The sequence below is a fragment of the Portunus trituberculatus genome, chromosome 33, assembly GCF_017591435.1.
Source record: "Portunus trituberculatus isolate SZX2019 chromosome 33, ASM1759143v1, whole genome shotgun sequence".
NCBI classification, from domain to species: Eukaryota; Metazoa; Arthropoda; class Malacostraca; order Decapoda; family Portunidae; genus Portunus; species Portunus trituberculatus.
This window is the reverse complement of record NC_059287.1, coordinates 13482619-13497189: the sequence shown is the minus strand read 5'-3', so window position 1 is coordinate 13497189 and position 14571 is coordinate 13482619. Positions and strand designations below refer to the sequence as shown.

Genomic DNA, 14571 nt, shown 5'->3' with positions numbered 1-14571 from the left:
AGACGGTCACACAGGCCATTTCCTCTTAATTTGTCCTGCATACGAGCAAGAAAGAAATAATAAGCCTCGTATTGCAACAACCATACCAGTAATACGAAGAAAAGATGATAGAATTTGATATTCATTACACAAGAAGAACAAACAAACAATATACTATAAGTTTTGATAAAAAAGAAAGCTAAGAACAGAAAAATACAGAATCATAAATAAGATAACCAGTCCACAACAAATCCACAAACAACACCACAGAAAAATAATTCCACCATTCATTGCAATACTGATAAGTGACCCCCCCAACACACACACCACTTCTCTAGCTAGGGCAGTTTGCACAATGTCTTGTTGTAACAGTCGGTGTCTTTGATAGTGTTGTTTTGTGACCAATAGTTAATGAAGTCCAGCGATATTCTGTACCATTGGTTCAATAACACAAGTCTTACCTGCAGGTAACATTGGTGCTTCAGGAAGGATAATAATGACATACCGACGGAAAAAAAAAGCTTTATTGTTTTTAACTTAAGTCTGATTGGACTTGAGATGTCACCACGAATACGTGAAGGTAGCCCAGGCCCCGCCCACCTGACAGGAACATTGAAGAAGTGGCGTCAGGTGTGTGGGCTGAACTCGTCCAAGACACATCCAGTAATCAATCAGGTGTCTAGGGATTGAACCTGACAAGTGAGTGTCATGATTCCACTGAGATCTTGACCAACGTAAAACTAACTGCATGGTGTGATAAAATATAGTACCTACTTTTACTCACTCCATCTAATCTCTCCTTGTTTAATGCTGCCTCCTTCCCTAGACGAAGAAGGCACGAGGCTCAAACAAAAGACGAAGCAAGAATACTACGTTACTCGCAACTCGCCTCGCCGTCACTCTCCAGATGTCTGCATTCGCTTGCACACCCATCAGCGCGCATTGACAGGCGGCCACACAATCTCTTACAGGAAGCTGTCTGTGTGCTCTCTCTTTTTTTTAAGTAGCACTTCTATTTCTTGAAACTGTGTGGAAGGCAGAGTTCCACGCTTATTACCTTTGTTCTTTCCCTGCACTTTGAATTATACAAAACACCGAAATCGGGAGACAAAAGAGAGCGAAAAAAAAAAAAAAAAATGTGAAGTACTTAGCAGTGTAGTGAACCTTTCTTAGTGAGTGTTGGGGGCAGCGAGCCGCTCCCTCCGCGCGGGGTGCGTCGCTACCCCTTTTCATGGAATGGTCGTCATGCACACACGCACGAACACAAATCAATATACCAAAGCAATGCCGTGTGATGACAACAAGTGGTCACGCTGACATCGCTTACAACAAGTGTATGGTATACAAAAAAGGAAAAACTAATTCCCAAGACATACTGAACTAAAAATACATCTAATGTAAAGTAGATTTTCATCAAGATTTTTTTTAATCCTATACAGTTTTCCTCATGGGGTTCGTGTGTTTTGATTTGAATTTTAATGAAAACAGGAAGCACCAATACTTAGCGTAATCTTTGTGACCTCATTACACCTGCCGGCCATCAGGTGACCGCTGTGAGGACCAGTGAAGCCTACACCACAATTTCCAAACCCACAATGCACAAATCTGCAGCTCTGATAAGAAACATCTACAAGAAAACTAACTAAAACAATAGAAATTCACAGCGTCGAACAGTGACAAGTTTCTTGGTGCCTCCCTGTGACTACCTTCAAAAATTAAAGTTCTCTAGTAAAGAAATAAAAATAGTGTGTCATGAAATACTGTGGAGACATTTCTCTCATGAATAATGAGGGTGAGATTTAAAAACTAGGAAGGAACATTGTACGCAAGTAAGAATGAGGCGAAGTGTTTCGTTGGAACACAAGCCACAAATACACGTGATGCGTGATGCGAGCGGCTGAACCAAGAACAGGAACACCTCAGCCGCTCACACTGAAGGAATTGTCATGAACAGGAACTTGTGTAGCTACCCGAGGACACGATTCAAGCTTCTTACCATAATAATAATAATAAAAAAGAAAGGGCCGAGGCCCAGGGCACTAGGTTTGTACGGAGTTGTGTCCGAGATGTCTGGGTCTCGGGAGAGGCTGCGGCCGCAACCACTCGACACAATGGAATCTCGTAAATGCAACTGTGATTCCCACAAATCCTCACTTTGGACTGACTAGTGACTTGCTTGAGAGTCGGTGACTCATAATGGTCCGTTGGAGGACAAAACAAAACCCTTCCCGCTCTCCTGCAGCGATCCGAGACAATTGTTGCGAGGAACAGCGTGCACTGACGGCGGTTAGGTGGAGGCAGGTGGCTGTAACACAATAAGGTGATGCTGCAGGAAGCCCACTCTGAGGCTCACCACACGCAGCTGAGTCAAATGTAAATAGTTGTGACTGGAAATACGTAGGTATGTTGCATACGCACGTAGACTGGGCCTTGTGGCGGCCTGGAACAGTCACGGAACACACCGCAGTGTGAACACTGCGCCTGACAGGAGGTCAAACCCACAAGCGACGTGGCGTCTAGGGGTCTGTCTGGATGGTGGTGGAGGTGGTGGTGTGGTTGTCTTGGCGGGAACCCTTCCTTCTGACAGCCGGTGTGGCCACGCGTGCTGATCTTTTGGCTGAAGGCGTGCGATTCAATGGAGCGTGTCTGTGGTCAGAGTCACAAGGATCATTGTTTGTGCTACTGCTGCTAAGGCTGGAGGCTGAGGCGCTTGTGGATGGCGGGGAGGCACCTGGAGCCCTCGCCATCAAGGGCTTAGGTCTGTCATACGCTGATGTCTGCTTCAGCGCACTTTTCAACGGCTTCTCGTAGGGCTTGTCAGGCTCCGGGGAGGAGGGAATTTGCGGAGGGGTGATGGTGTTAGGAGAGGAGGTGTCGCCTTTAGTCTTTTTCCGCTTTATGGTGCCAGTGTTCTCCGTCTGCTCGTATACGGTGGTGGCGTCTGAGCTGGACGTGGTGGAGGACTGCTGCCGGAGGGCAGAGGTGTGCATAGCTGCCGGTGGTGGCACACCGTAATCTTTAGGAGAGTTAGTTCGAGGGGGAGCAGAGGCACCCACAAAGGCCGGGGCTGTGGCTGCTGCCAGGGCAGTCTGTGCTGCCGCCGTGACCACTGCTGGTGAGGTGTGAGGTAAAGCTGCCATGGGACTCATGTCCTGGGGTGGTCGGCTCTGGCTGTAGTCAGGCTGTGGTGCGGCCTCTCCCGCTGGGTAAGTGCTAGTTTTCCCGAAGGTAGCAAGTGGTCTGTGTGGGGTCCTCTGGTCGCTGTATGCACCATAAGTCTTTGCTGCATCATGTGCCTTTGGGGCGATGGGAGCCTTGGGGCTTGGCTCGCCACTGTCTTTGTACAGGTAAGTTGTGTCATACGGAGTGTAGCTGCCATACACTGGATTACCTGGTGGGCGACTAAAGTCAACGGGCGTCGCCCTTCCGACATCTGGAACTGCTGGAACTGCACGTAGGTACTCCGCCACGGCGCTCTGCCTGCCGTAGTCGCCGTATTCACGCGCATAGTCACCTCCATCACTTTTCCTGGCTCGTGCCTTGTTGACAGTGGCGGTGGCTGCTGGCGCGCCGTACATGGAGGCAGGCGGCCCCGCCTCTGCACCCATCAGGTAGATGTTGTCCATGCCACTCAGGTCACACGAGTCAGTGGAGGCATCCCTACGAGGTGGCTTCTTCTTGCGGTATACCACGTGGATAGACTCTTCCAGCTCCTGAATGTCCCGCGAGGTGAGGGAGGTAGAGCGTGGAGGCGGTGGCGGCCGAGACCTCGGCAGGGTGGCGTGGTGGCCATCTGGGGGATGATCGGGCAGCACCTTTGGGTAGTTGAGCTTCTGCATCGCTAGGACAGTCTGTTGGCGGTCTGCAGGTGTGTCCTTCAGATCAGCGTGGCCTTCAGGGTCATCTCGTTGGGTCATGGTCATCTCGGGAGTTATGCCCCAGGAGTACTCAGCTGTTGGGAGGCTCTGACAGCTGGCATTCTTCTTGAGGCGTTTTTCTGAAGTAGCGCTCTTAGCGGAGGTTCTGGAGGCAGTGCTCTTAACTGAGGCACGTGAGGTGTTGCTCTTGATGGAGGCTCTGGAGGAGATGGATGTGGTGCTCTTGGTGACGGCTTTTGGAGGTAGCCCGGAGCCCAGGGTGTTAAATTTAACAGTGGGGTTCTTACGCTGATGTCTGGAGAGAGAGCTGCCTGTCCCCACCCCATGCACCTCTACCTCCGTCACCTTTCCTATCTCACTATACATCGAAACATCGCTCTTGTGGCGCTTGTGTCCGCTCTTGGGGCTTTTGGAACTCTTGCTCGTGCCCTTGGGAGTGCCTGGCTTGGAGGAGGAGCTTTGTGACGTTGACCGATGTTCCTTTCGCTTCATTGACGACTCCCTGGAAGGTCCAGAGGAACGAGACATACCGTCGGGAAGCACCTCATTGCAGATATCGAAGCTAAAGTTAATACCACTTCCCTTCTTCTTGTGGGTCTTTTCCTTCTTGGGCTCCACTACTGGCGTCTCTGGGGTCTTCTCTTCGGATTCCTCGCTCTTCTTAGGCCGCAAAGTGTTCCTCAACAGCCTGGACTGGTGGCGAATCTTGTCCCTCTGGTAGTATACCCCGCCCATGGCACAGCAGTTCACGATCAGAATACAGATACCGACCAGAATTACTATGCTGATTGGGGTTCCGGCAGCCTGACGGGTAGGCTGGGAGGGCGTCGGGGTCACCTGTGGGAGTTCTGTAGGCGGCCCCGGGATAATCTTTGGTTCGAAGGGTCTCCTGGACTTCTCTGTGACCTCATTGTTGTAGCCGCGTATGCCGTGGATCGGGATGTGGTTGTCTGGCAGTGTCGGGGGAGCCTGGCGAAGAAAAACCTGATCAGATGGTGAGAGAATGGGATCGTACCACTGTTGGCGTGTGTCTATCTAGCTGTATATACCTAACTGCATTCTTTATGATAAAGGACGAAGGGCAACAAAGAAGATAGAAAAAAAGGGGAAAAAAGTTCAATGAGGTGACAGTCTCATACAAGGAACATTTCTACATTTCATTTATTTGAGCAATCCTTTAATCTCATGGCAACGTCCAGCATTTAATATATCAATACGAAAATCACTACATTTATCACTACAACAATAAGGAAAATATGTTGTTTGTGGTTTGTGTGTGCGTGTGTGTGTGTGTGTGTGTGTGTGTGTGTGTGTGTGTGTGTGTGTGTGTGTGTGTAAGCCTACCGTGGTCCAGGAGTAGAAGGTGGAAGGCGTGACGAGGGTCTCTGGCTTGGGTGTGGGAGGGGAGGTGACCAGGAGGTTCGGGATGACCTTGTTCCATACCGCGATGAAGTTAGCTCTGTATCGGTCCTTCCTCTTCACCTCCATGTCTGCAAGGAGGAGGAGGAGGAGGAGGAGGAGGAGGAGGAGGAGGAGGAGGAGGAGGAGGAGGAAGAGGAGGAAGAGGAGAAAGAAGAAGAAGAAGAAGAAGAAGAAGAAAGAGGAGGAGGAGGAGGAGGAGGAGGAGGAGGAGGAGGAGGAGGAGGAAGAGGAGGAAGAGGAGGAGGAGGAGAACAAAACATTAATTTTAAAATCGACATTCATCTCTAACTTGAAAAAAATCTTTATTTTCAAAACAATATACTTCCATTTAAATATACCACAAATTATACTTAAAATGAAGTGTCTTGAGGCCTCTCATCTGAAGGACTCCAAGTCACAGGCAAGGGGAGACACATAAGCAGACCGGGAGTTGTGTATTCACCAGTAAGAGGCATGAAAGACTAAAATTACTGGCTAACTCTTGACATGATGAAGACAGAAGGTGAAATGTTTGCATCTCTTAATTAAAAAGACACTGTAGTATCGCTGGTCCTCCTCTTCCTCCTCCTTCTTCTTCTTCTTCTTCCCTGTGACTTGTTTAAGTTCTAACACTTCTTAGGCGGTCCACTCCTTGCAACTATCGTCTCTTCTACTATTTTTCCTTTACAATGTTCTCTCAGTTATTTTCTTTCCTAGTTCTGCAAATACTTTCAAATTCTATCACTTAGCTTACCTAGGTTCGCTTCTTACGTCATCCATTCCTTGCCTCTAATCTCTTGCACTGCTTATCTTCCTCTTTTGCAATGCTCCCTCAATTATTATTTTTTTCCCAGCCCTGCAAATACTGACATATTCTATCACTAAGCTCACCTATGTGGAGGTACTGCTGCAGCTGCTTCTCATACGCCGGCCACATCACCTTCATGTTCTCTTGGAATTGTCTGGAGGCCCCTGGTGTCTTGTAGCTCTGGGGCGTGGGGAGGTTGGGGTTCCTGCGAGGCGTATGAGAGACTTAACTAATATTTTGAAGCACTTTTGCGCCGCACCTTCTGTACTTTTAAATGACTCTAGTTGAAGTCATATATATCTTTTGGGGGAGTGTTTTCATGGTTCCAGTGACTGATTAATATGACTTCTACATTCTTAACAGGAGAAACAGTCTTAAAAATCTGGCTAAGTATTCCTGTCGTCTTTGAAAATTGTTGTGATGAGACACCAAAGCGTTTCAGATTAAGAGCCTTGGTGTGACTGCCAGTAATGTGTCTGTCTGTGTCTTTGTTCTGATATACTGTGTCATGTCTTTATCCTTGTCGCTCTTCTGTTATTGTTGTTGGTGTTGGTACAGATACACCTAAAACTACACGAGGCAAAAGATAAGTAATAATAGACTTTCTCTCTCTCTCTCTCTCTCTCTCTCTCTCTCTCTCTCTGCCAACCACCTTGAGACGCCCGGCCCTGAGTCACGTCGCCGCCTCACACAAACTCACCCAGTCTTGGCGAAGTTAGTCCAGTAGATCATGACGAGCTCAGACAGAAGCTTCTCCTGCAGCGTGTAGTTGAGCCCGAAGTGGTTGAAGCCTCCCACGAGCGGCGCCCCGAACACGTACGCCAACTCCTCGCCGTGGATGGCCCCGTGAGACTGCAGAGAGGAACTTATATTACGTTCTGTACTGTTGCGGCAGCGTGGTTTACTGGGGACGCTTCGCTTGGCAAGGTGGGAGAGGAATTAAGTTTACTAGTTTACTGCCAGGGTGAAATTTTGGTAATCATTTCGAGTTACTGTTTGTTTTGTATTCCTTTTACTTTCTTGGTAATTTCTAAAGCTCTTATTCTCAATATCTTTGCTCTCTCTCACCATTACCTTTTTTTTCAAGACTACATAGATGATTAACCGGGTTCTCAAGGATGTTTCTCTTGTTCATAATGTAAAAATGTTCTCACTCTGCTACTAGAACTGTTAAGACACCCTTAGAAAAGATGTCTACCTTCAACTAAAAAAATGATCTCTAACCGTAACCATTAACCTCCTTCTGTACCATGACACGTTTTCATGTTCATTCTTCTTAGTATTTGGTGATTTTATACAGCTTCAGAAACTTAAGTGGGGATTAAGATAGTGAAGACTGTGGCTATTAATCTAATGTAAATAAATGCGTCTAATCAAACCCGAAGCTCATAGTAAAAATGCGTCCCATTACTGAAGGGGTTAAAACATCTTTAGAAAACCGGGGTACCTTCCATTGGAGACCTTTGAATATAGAGGAGATGCTGCGCGGAACAGTTTCAGAATACGGGCTTAAAGTTGGCTGGCAGATGCGTTATTATTTTTTCATCTATCATTATTATTATTATTATTATTATTATTATTATTATTATTATTATTATTATTATTACTATTATTATTAGCATTATCTTTTAAGGGGTACGAAGATCTTATGAATCTTATTAACCCTGGAAAAGTTCTGTGACTCTAATAATTTTTCTATCTTATGTGTTTTTGATGTTCTAGTGAGTTCTAGTGGGAGACACGAGTTAAACTAACCAAATGAGTAACTAAATAATTAAACCACTGATAAATCATCCTCTTCTCACCTGCGGGTAGTCACCAAATGCACTCTGGTGGTTGAACACGTACAGGAAACTCTTCTGGTGGATGTCAGAGTGTAAATCCGCCATCTGCATCACAGGAGCCTTGATCTGCGCGTCGCTCATCAGGTCCATCGTGAGATCGCGCACCTCCCGAGGGTCTGTGGGCGCCGATTTGTCCCAGGAGGTGTAATGGCTGGTGACGGTTGATAGCACCATCCCCGGCTGATGAAGGAGGGTGTTGGGTGTTAGTTTGTAATGTTGTTATTTTCACCACAAGTTTAATACATTTTAATTTTCAGTCAGTTGTTTTCATCACATAGTTATCTTTCCTCTATTCTCGCATTGTGTCATTCCCGACTGACAAAGGGAGGAAGAAATGGTGTTGGGTATTTGTAAAGTCATGTAGTTATTTTCACCACAACCTTTACCTTTTTAATTTTCGGTCAGTTATTTTCACTACATGGTTATCTTTCCTTTATTCCCCGACTGACGAATGGAGGAAGAAAATTTTCGGTCAGTTATTTTCACTACATGGCTATATTTCCTTTATTCCCTGACTGATGAAAGGATGAAAAAATAGTGCTGGGTGTTTGTAGAATCATGTAGTTATTTTCACCACATGGTTATCTTTTCTTTAGTCTCCCAATCTATCCTTATTTCTTAACCCTCTGTCCTTCTGTCACATAATTTCCAGCTTCCTTGTTTCTTCTCACTTTTCCTCATCTGCCTCCCTACCCAAGTCTTCTACCTACTATCCTATTTTTCTCCCTACCATCCATTATCTCCTTCTCCACCTTCCCTGTGTCTTCCTTCTCTCATTCTCTCCAAACTAAGCTCAAGGATTTTTTCTTTTATAATCTGCCAGAGCAACGAAATAATAAAACCATATAAGGCAAAAGACTATTTCTAGACTTTTCTCTCCCTGTCACTAAAGTATATGGAAACAACACCTTTTTTCAGATTTTAATACCAATCCTTCCTAAAAATTGACCTACTTTCCTGCCGACCTACACACACACACACACACGCTACATCACACCTACTATTCATTTTCATCTCCTTGACATCCAGTTCCCGCCTTGTATACACTCACACACACACACACACACACACACACACACACACACACACACACACACACACACACACACACACACACATACACACACACACCATCTACTGTAAAATAAAGTAGAAATAAAGATATGATACCCCCAAGTCACACCTACTCCTCTGTCTCTCGTCCCTTTCATCTTTTCTCATCCTTTGTCTCTCCCGCCAGCCCTGTCAGCCTCCCGCCAGCCCCGTAATGGTGAGAATGGAGACAAAGCTGCTGCCCCAAGACTCACGAAGTTCTCATAGTTGTTGCTGACGTAGGCGTTGACCAGGTGGTTGCGACGGTGCACAGAAAACCCGTTCTTGGAGTCCGCGTCGCCCAGCATGTGGAAACTCTCGGCTCGTGTTACGCCGTACATCAAATCAAACTTGCCGAAGATTCCTGTGTCCTCCCTCATCGACCTGCGGCAGTAGTGTGTTAGTTGATTGGTTTACTTTATTGGCTGCAGAATCTTATGATACATTTAAGGAAAGAAGTACGAAATGAGAGGAAAATGTAGAAGAGAACTGAAAATAAAATACCTTGCTAAATAAAAAAAAAAGGAAATAAGAAGGAAGGAAAGATAAAAACAACACAGAAAGAATATAGTTAAATTAAATTGAATTAGATGGACACAATCATAAGGTGAATATAAGTTGGGTTGAATTAAAGTTGGGTTAGGTTTAAACAATAATAAGGCTTACGTGAATAGTTAGGATATGTTAGGTTAGGTTAGGTTAGGTTGAGTCAGAGTAATAATATTGGTAGAAAAGATAAGATTGAGTTAGATTAGGCTAGGTTAGGTCAGGTCAAGTTAGGTTAGGTTAAAACAAGAGTAGCTAACAATTAATTAGCTACGTGGGTATGTTACGTAATGTTATAAGTTAGATAATGTCAAACTAAAACAACAATAGCATCAAAATAACTACGTGGTTATGTGATGTTATAGATTAGGCTAGACTAAAGACAACAACAACAAAACAATGACTGGGAGGTTATGTTACGTTATAGGTTAGAATAAGTTAGACTAAAGACAACAATAACAACAAAATGACTACATGGTTATATTATGTTATAGCTGAGATTAACCCCTTCAGTACCATGACGCATTCTTATATTCATTCTGGTTACAATATGACAACTTTATACAGCTTCAGAAACTTATGTGGGATTAAAATAAAGAATAGTGAAGACTGTGGCCATTAATTTTCTGACCCCCACAGACCTTTCCTAATGTAAATAAAATCGCCAAGACACATAAAAACTCATGAGAAAAATGCGTTCCAGTAATGAGGGAGTTAAGTTGGACTAAAAACACAGTAACATCAAAATGGCCAGGTTCGTTATGTTATGTGGTGTTATGATCGTTATGGCGTACTTGAGCGGGTCTTTCTTGATGATGACGCCGTCCACCACAGGGCCGAGGGGCGTGTAGAAGGGCTTGGTCTGCAGGTTGACGGACAGCAGCTCCCGCACCGACTTCCTGCGCAGGCAAGTGATAAGGCCGTCCCGCACGTCTGAGGGAGGGCAGTCCAGCGCCTCGGCCATCTGTGTGTGTGTGTGTGTGGTGGTGAGGGGAGGGGCGTTAGTGGTGGTGGTGGTGGTGGTGGTGGTGGTGGTTTTTCATGAATTTTGTTCGTTCTTGTTTCTGCATATTTTGTCTTTACTGTTCTTAGGATTATAACTGTTGATACAATAACAGCAGCAGCAGCAGCAGCAGCAATAACAACAACAAAAATAAAAACTATTACTACTACTACTACTACTACTTCTACTACTACTACTTCCACTACCACTACTATTGCTGGTACACAATGACAAGTATAATAATAATAATAATAATAATAATAATAATAATAATAATAATATAATAATAATAACAATAATAATAATAATAATAAAACAATAATAACAATGACAAAAAAATAAGGAGAAGAAAAAGCAAAAGAAACATCAAGTCATACTCCACCTCCTCCTCTTCCTTCTCCACCTATTACCACCACCACCACCACCACCACCACCACCACCAAGCCTCGGCCGTGACATAGTGACTCACATTGACTTAAAAGCGACTTACGTACCTGTGCCGTGTATTTATAAGGGTCATAAGTCATTGCCCAGCGACTTAGGGCAGATCCACTCATTAGAATCGCCCTCCTGACCAGCCCTGAGAGAGAGAGAGAGAGAGAGAGAGAGAGAGAGAGAGAGAGAGAGAGAGAGAGAGATATTATACTGTAGATAAACACGTAACACTGATAATTAAAATGTTAAAATTCTTCCTTGATTTTTACCATCCCTAAAAATGAAAGGAAAAGGTAAACACAAAAATAAAAATCGCAAAAAACCCCCAAAAAAAAACAAAAACAAATAAACAACATAGTGAAAAGCAAGGAATAAAAAAAAAAAAAAGATAGATAAAAGAAAGCGAAACAAACAAAACACGAACACAACACCAAGAAGAGAACGATAACAAAAGAAAAAAAAAAAAAAACGAGAAAGGAAGTAAAGAATAAAAAAAGCTAACAAGGAATATATAACAAAAAGAGAAAGAAAAGGAAAAAAAAAACAATAACAGTGAAATACAAATGAGAGAGAAAGAAAATAAAGATAAATTGAAAGCACGGATAAACACAAGAGAAATAAAATAAAGGACAATAATCCAGGTTACACTTCCTCTGTCGTCCTTGCCTGAGCGTGACGGAAGGGCGTGATAGAGACAAGTGGGACAAAGACGAAGAGATAATAGCTAGAGGGGGAAGAGCAAGGATGGTTTGAATGGGTTAATAGACTAATAGACCAAACACACCCACTGCCATTATCCTTTACACACACACACACACACACACACACACACACACACACACACACACACACACACACACACACACACACACACACACTAAGGACTGCAGTGAAAATAACATTCGAAAATAAAGTTATAAAAGAGAAAATGTGTCTGGGAATAGAGAACTAGGTAAATATATATACAATTATAAATATATACATGGCTATACACATTTATGATATATTTACAGTGGGTATTGAAAGAAAAGGAGAAGAAAAGCGATCAAAGGGGGAAAAAATGTTCGGAACTTAAGTTAATATGACAAAAAATAAATAAATATATGTACACACACACATGCATACATACAAGTATCCATACTTTTTTTCAAAGTATACAATCTTAGACTTTTCATTCAAACATTTCTTTAAGGAGTGGAAGTTTTATTCAGTTATTCATTTATTATTATCAGAACAACAATAACAATAACTCGCCCTCCACTCATCTCTCTCTCTCTCTCTCTCTCTCTCTTTCTGCATGAATCGTGTATACCTTAGCATGACGAGGAAGAAGAAGAACAACAACAATAACCCTCACCCCCCCCACACACACACACACACACACACACACACACACACACACACCGCGTAGTGTAGTGGTTAGCACGCTCGACTCACAATCGAGAGGGCCGGGTTCGAGTCCCGGTAAGCGGCGAGGCAAATGGGCAAGCCTCTTAATGTGTGGCCCCTGTTCACCTAGCAGTAAATAGGTACGGGATGTAACTCGAGGGGTTGTGGCCTCGCTTTCCCGGTGTGTGTTGAGTGTGATGTGGTCTCAGTCCTAACCGAAGATCGGTCTATGAGCTCTGAGCTCGCTCCGTAATGGGAAGACTGGCTGGGTGACCAGTAGGCGACCGAGGAGGTGAATTACACATACCTCTAGACGCTTGAGTGACGGGCGATATAAGGAGCAGGTTCACCAGGGCAGCCCCAGTACCGTGGCCAAAGACAGTGACAGCCTCAGGGTCCCCGCCGAAGTTGGCAATATTGTGTTTGACCCAGTGGAGAGCAGCCGCTTGGTCCAGAAGGGCGAAGTTGCTAAGTGTTCGGCCCAGCATCTTCGGCTTTAGGAATCCTGCGTGTTGAGAGGGATGGTTAGGAAGGGTGGTGGTGGTGGTGGTAATGGTCGTAGTAGTGGTTTGATGGTTTGGTTAATTCATGTTGTTTTTTCGTAATACAAATATAAATAGAGATTGGTAGATATAGAAACACACACACACACACACACACACACACACACACACACACACACATCTTGTTATCTTCCTTCCTAACCTACTTCTTTTTATCTTTTCTTCGTGTTTTCGGTCATATTATCACACTTCCTTCCTTCCATCGCATTTCATCTTTAAATATTTTCTGGCTTATGACACAAATAGACACAGACAGACAGACAGATAGATAGATAGAGAGATAGATAAATAGATACACACACACACACACACACACACACACACACACACACACACACACACACACACACACACACACACACACACACACATACACACTCACCTAATACTCCTAGTCTGAAGTTAACAGTCACCACCACCACCCTGCCGTAGGAGGCCAGCACCGTGCCGTCGTAAGGGTTGCCGCTGTTCCACTCATACGACTCCCGTGAATGTACACCATGACAGGGACCAGCTCGTTGGCCGGCTTGGGTGACAGGAGGTCTGAAAAAAAGGGACAAGGTGTTAGATATTCTGGAACTCACTGCTTGTTTCTGTATTTCCATCCACGTATGACTTGAACTAATTTAGAAGGTGAAGTCTACACATTTAACCCCGAGAATACTGGGACACATTTTTACCTTGAGATTTTTATACGATTAGACTATTTCATTGACATTAGAAAGGGTTTATGGAGGTCAGAATATTAATAGCGAGAGTCTTTACTATTTAAATTCCACACATGAGTTTCTGAAGCTGTATAAAATCACCAAATAGTGACCAGAATGAACATGGGAACGCGTCATGGTATTGAAGGGGTTAAAAGAGAAAGCTCCCTCTATCTACTTTTTTTTTTTTTTTTTTTTTTTTTTGCTGTTATGTTGGCGGGTTTCTCAATAAATGGGTAAACTACATGGCTTCAAAACTCGCTAACGTAACAGAGGGTTTCAAAATTTATCCTATTCTTTTGGCAAACTCTCTTGACCCTGTTCGGAGACTGGCATCTCAGTAGGTCTTTTCGTTTATCCGTTTTTGTTGCACTTGGACAGTTTTCCTCCTCTTACATAAAAAAGTCTTAGCCAGAACCTTTAGGCATTACATTATTCACAGTATCTTAGGCATTCCAGTACCTTCCAGCGTCTTTCAGTACCTCTATCATTACAATGGTATCTAAATTTCACTCCATGTATCTCAGTATCACCCGTTATTTCGTTGTTCTGCTTGTGCTTTTAGATTCAAATAGTTTCAGATTCAAGTGGGGTATTGGGCATGTTAGTACAAGTGTTTGAAAGGCCAGTATATCGCCCGTATCCAGAAACGCCTTCCCTTCTCACTACGACAATTTTTCAAGGCCACAAAGACAACTAGCTGGGGTTTCAAGACAGTTTCTCCTTTTAATAAACTAGAAATGTTGCCAATCTATAACCAGAACTATAATAATACCCTTAAAAACACGAGTATCTTCAACTGGAGCCCTTGGGAAGCAGTGATGGTGAGAGAGCAAAGGGTTTCAGAATAAGGGTCTATATCCCATGATTGTCATTCGTTAGGCAGCTTTACAATGTTACATGAATTTGCGAACGAGAATCACATG

General features: G+C 44.0%; 1 protein-coding gene across 1 annotated transcript in view; it reads right to left on the bottom strand.

Moving 5' to 3' along the window:
• Positions 1 to 489: 489 nt before the first annotated feature.
• LOC123512315 (neuroligin-1-like) overlaps positions 490 to 14571 on the bottom strand; it is a 151826-nt gene continuing 137744 nt past the window's right edge. Inside the window, exons 3-12 of the mRNA XM_045268652.1 lie at positions 13321 to 13481; positions 12683 to 12880; positions 11046 to 11131; positions 10343 to 10512; positions 9218 to 9386; positions 7872 to 8090; positions 6767 to 6918; positions 6150 to 6271; positions 5202 to 5347; positions 490 to 4826 (exon numbers count right to left, since the gene is read on the bottom strand). Of these exons, the coding sequence (XP_045124587.1) occupies positions 2496 to 4826; positions 5202 to 5347; positions 6150 to 6271; positions 6767 to 6918; positions 7872 to 8090; positions 9218 to 9386; positions 10343 to 10512; positions 11046 to 11131; positions 12683 to 12880; positions 13321 to 13481 (3754 nt within the window). The 3' untranslated portion in view covers positions 490 to 2495. The remainder of the gene's footprint in view (positions 4827 to 5201; positions 5348 to 6149; positions 6272 to 6766; positions 6919 to 7871; positions 8091 to 9217; positions 9387 to 10342; positions 10513 to 11045; positions 11132 to 12682; positions 12881 to 13320; positions 13482 to 14571) is intronic.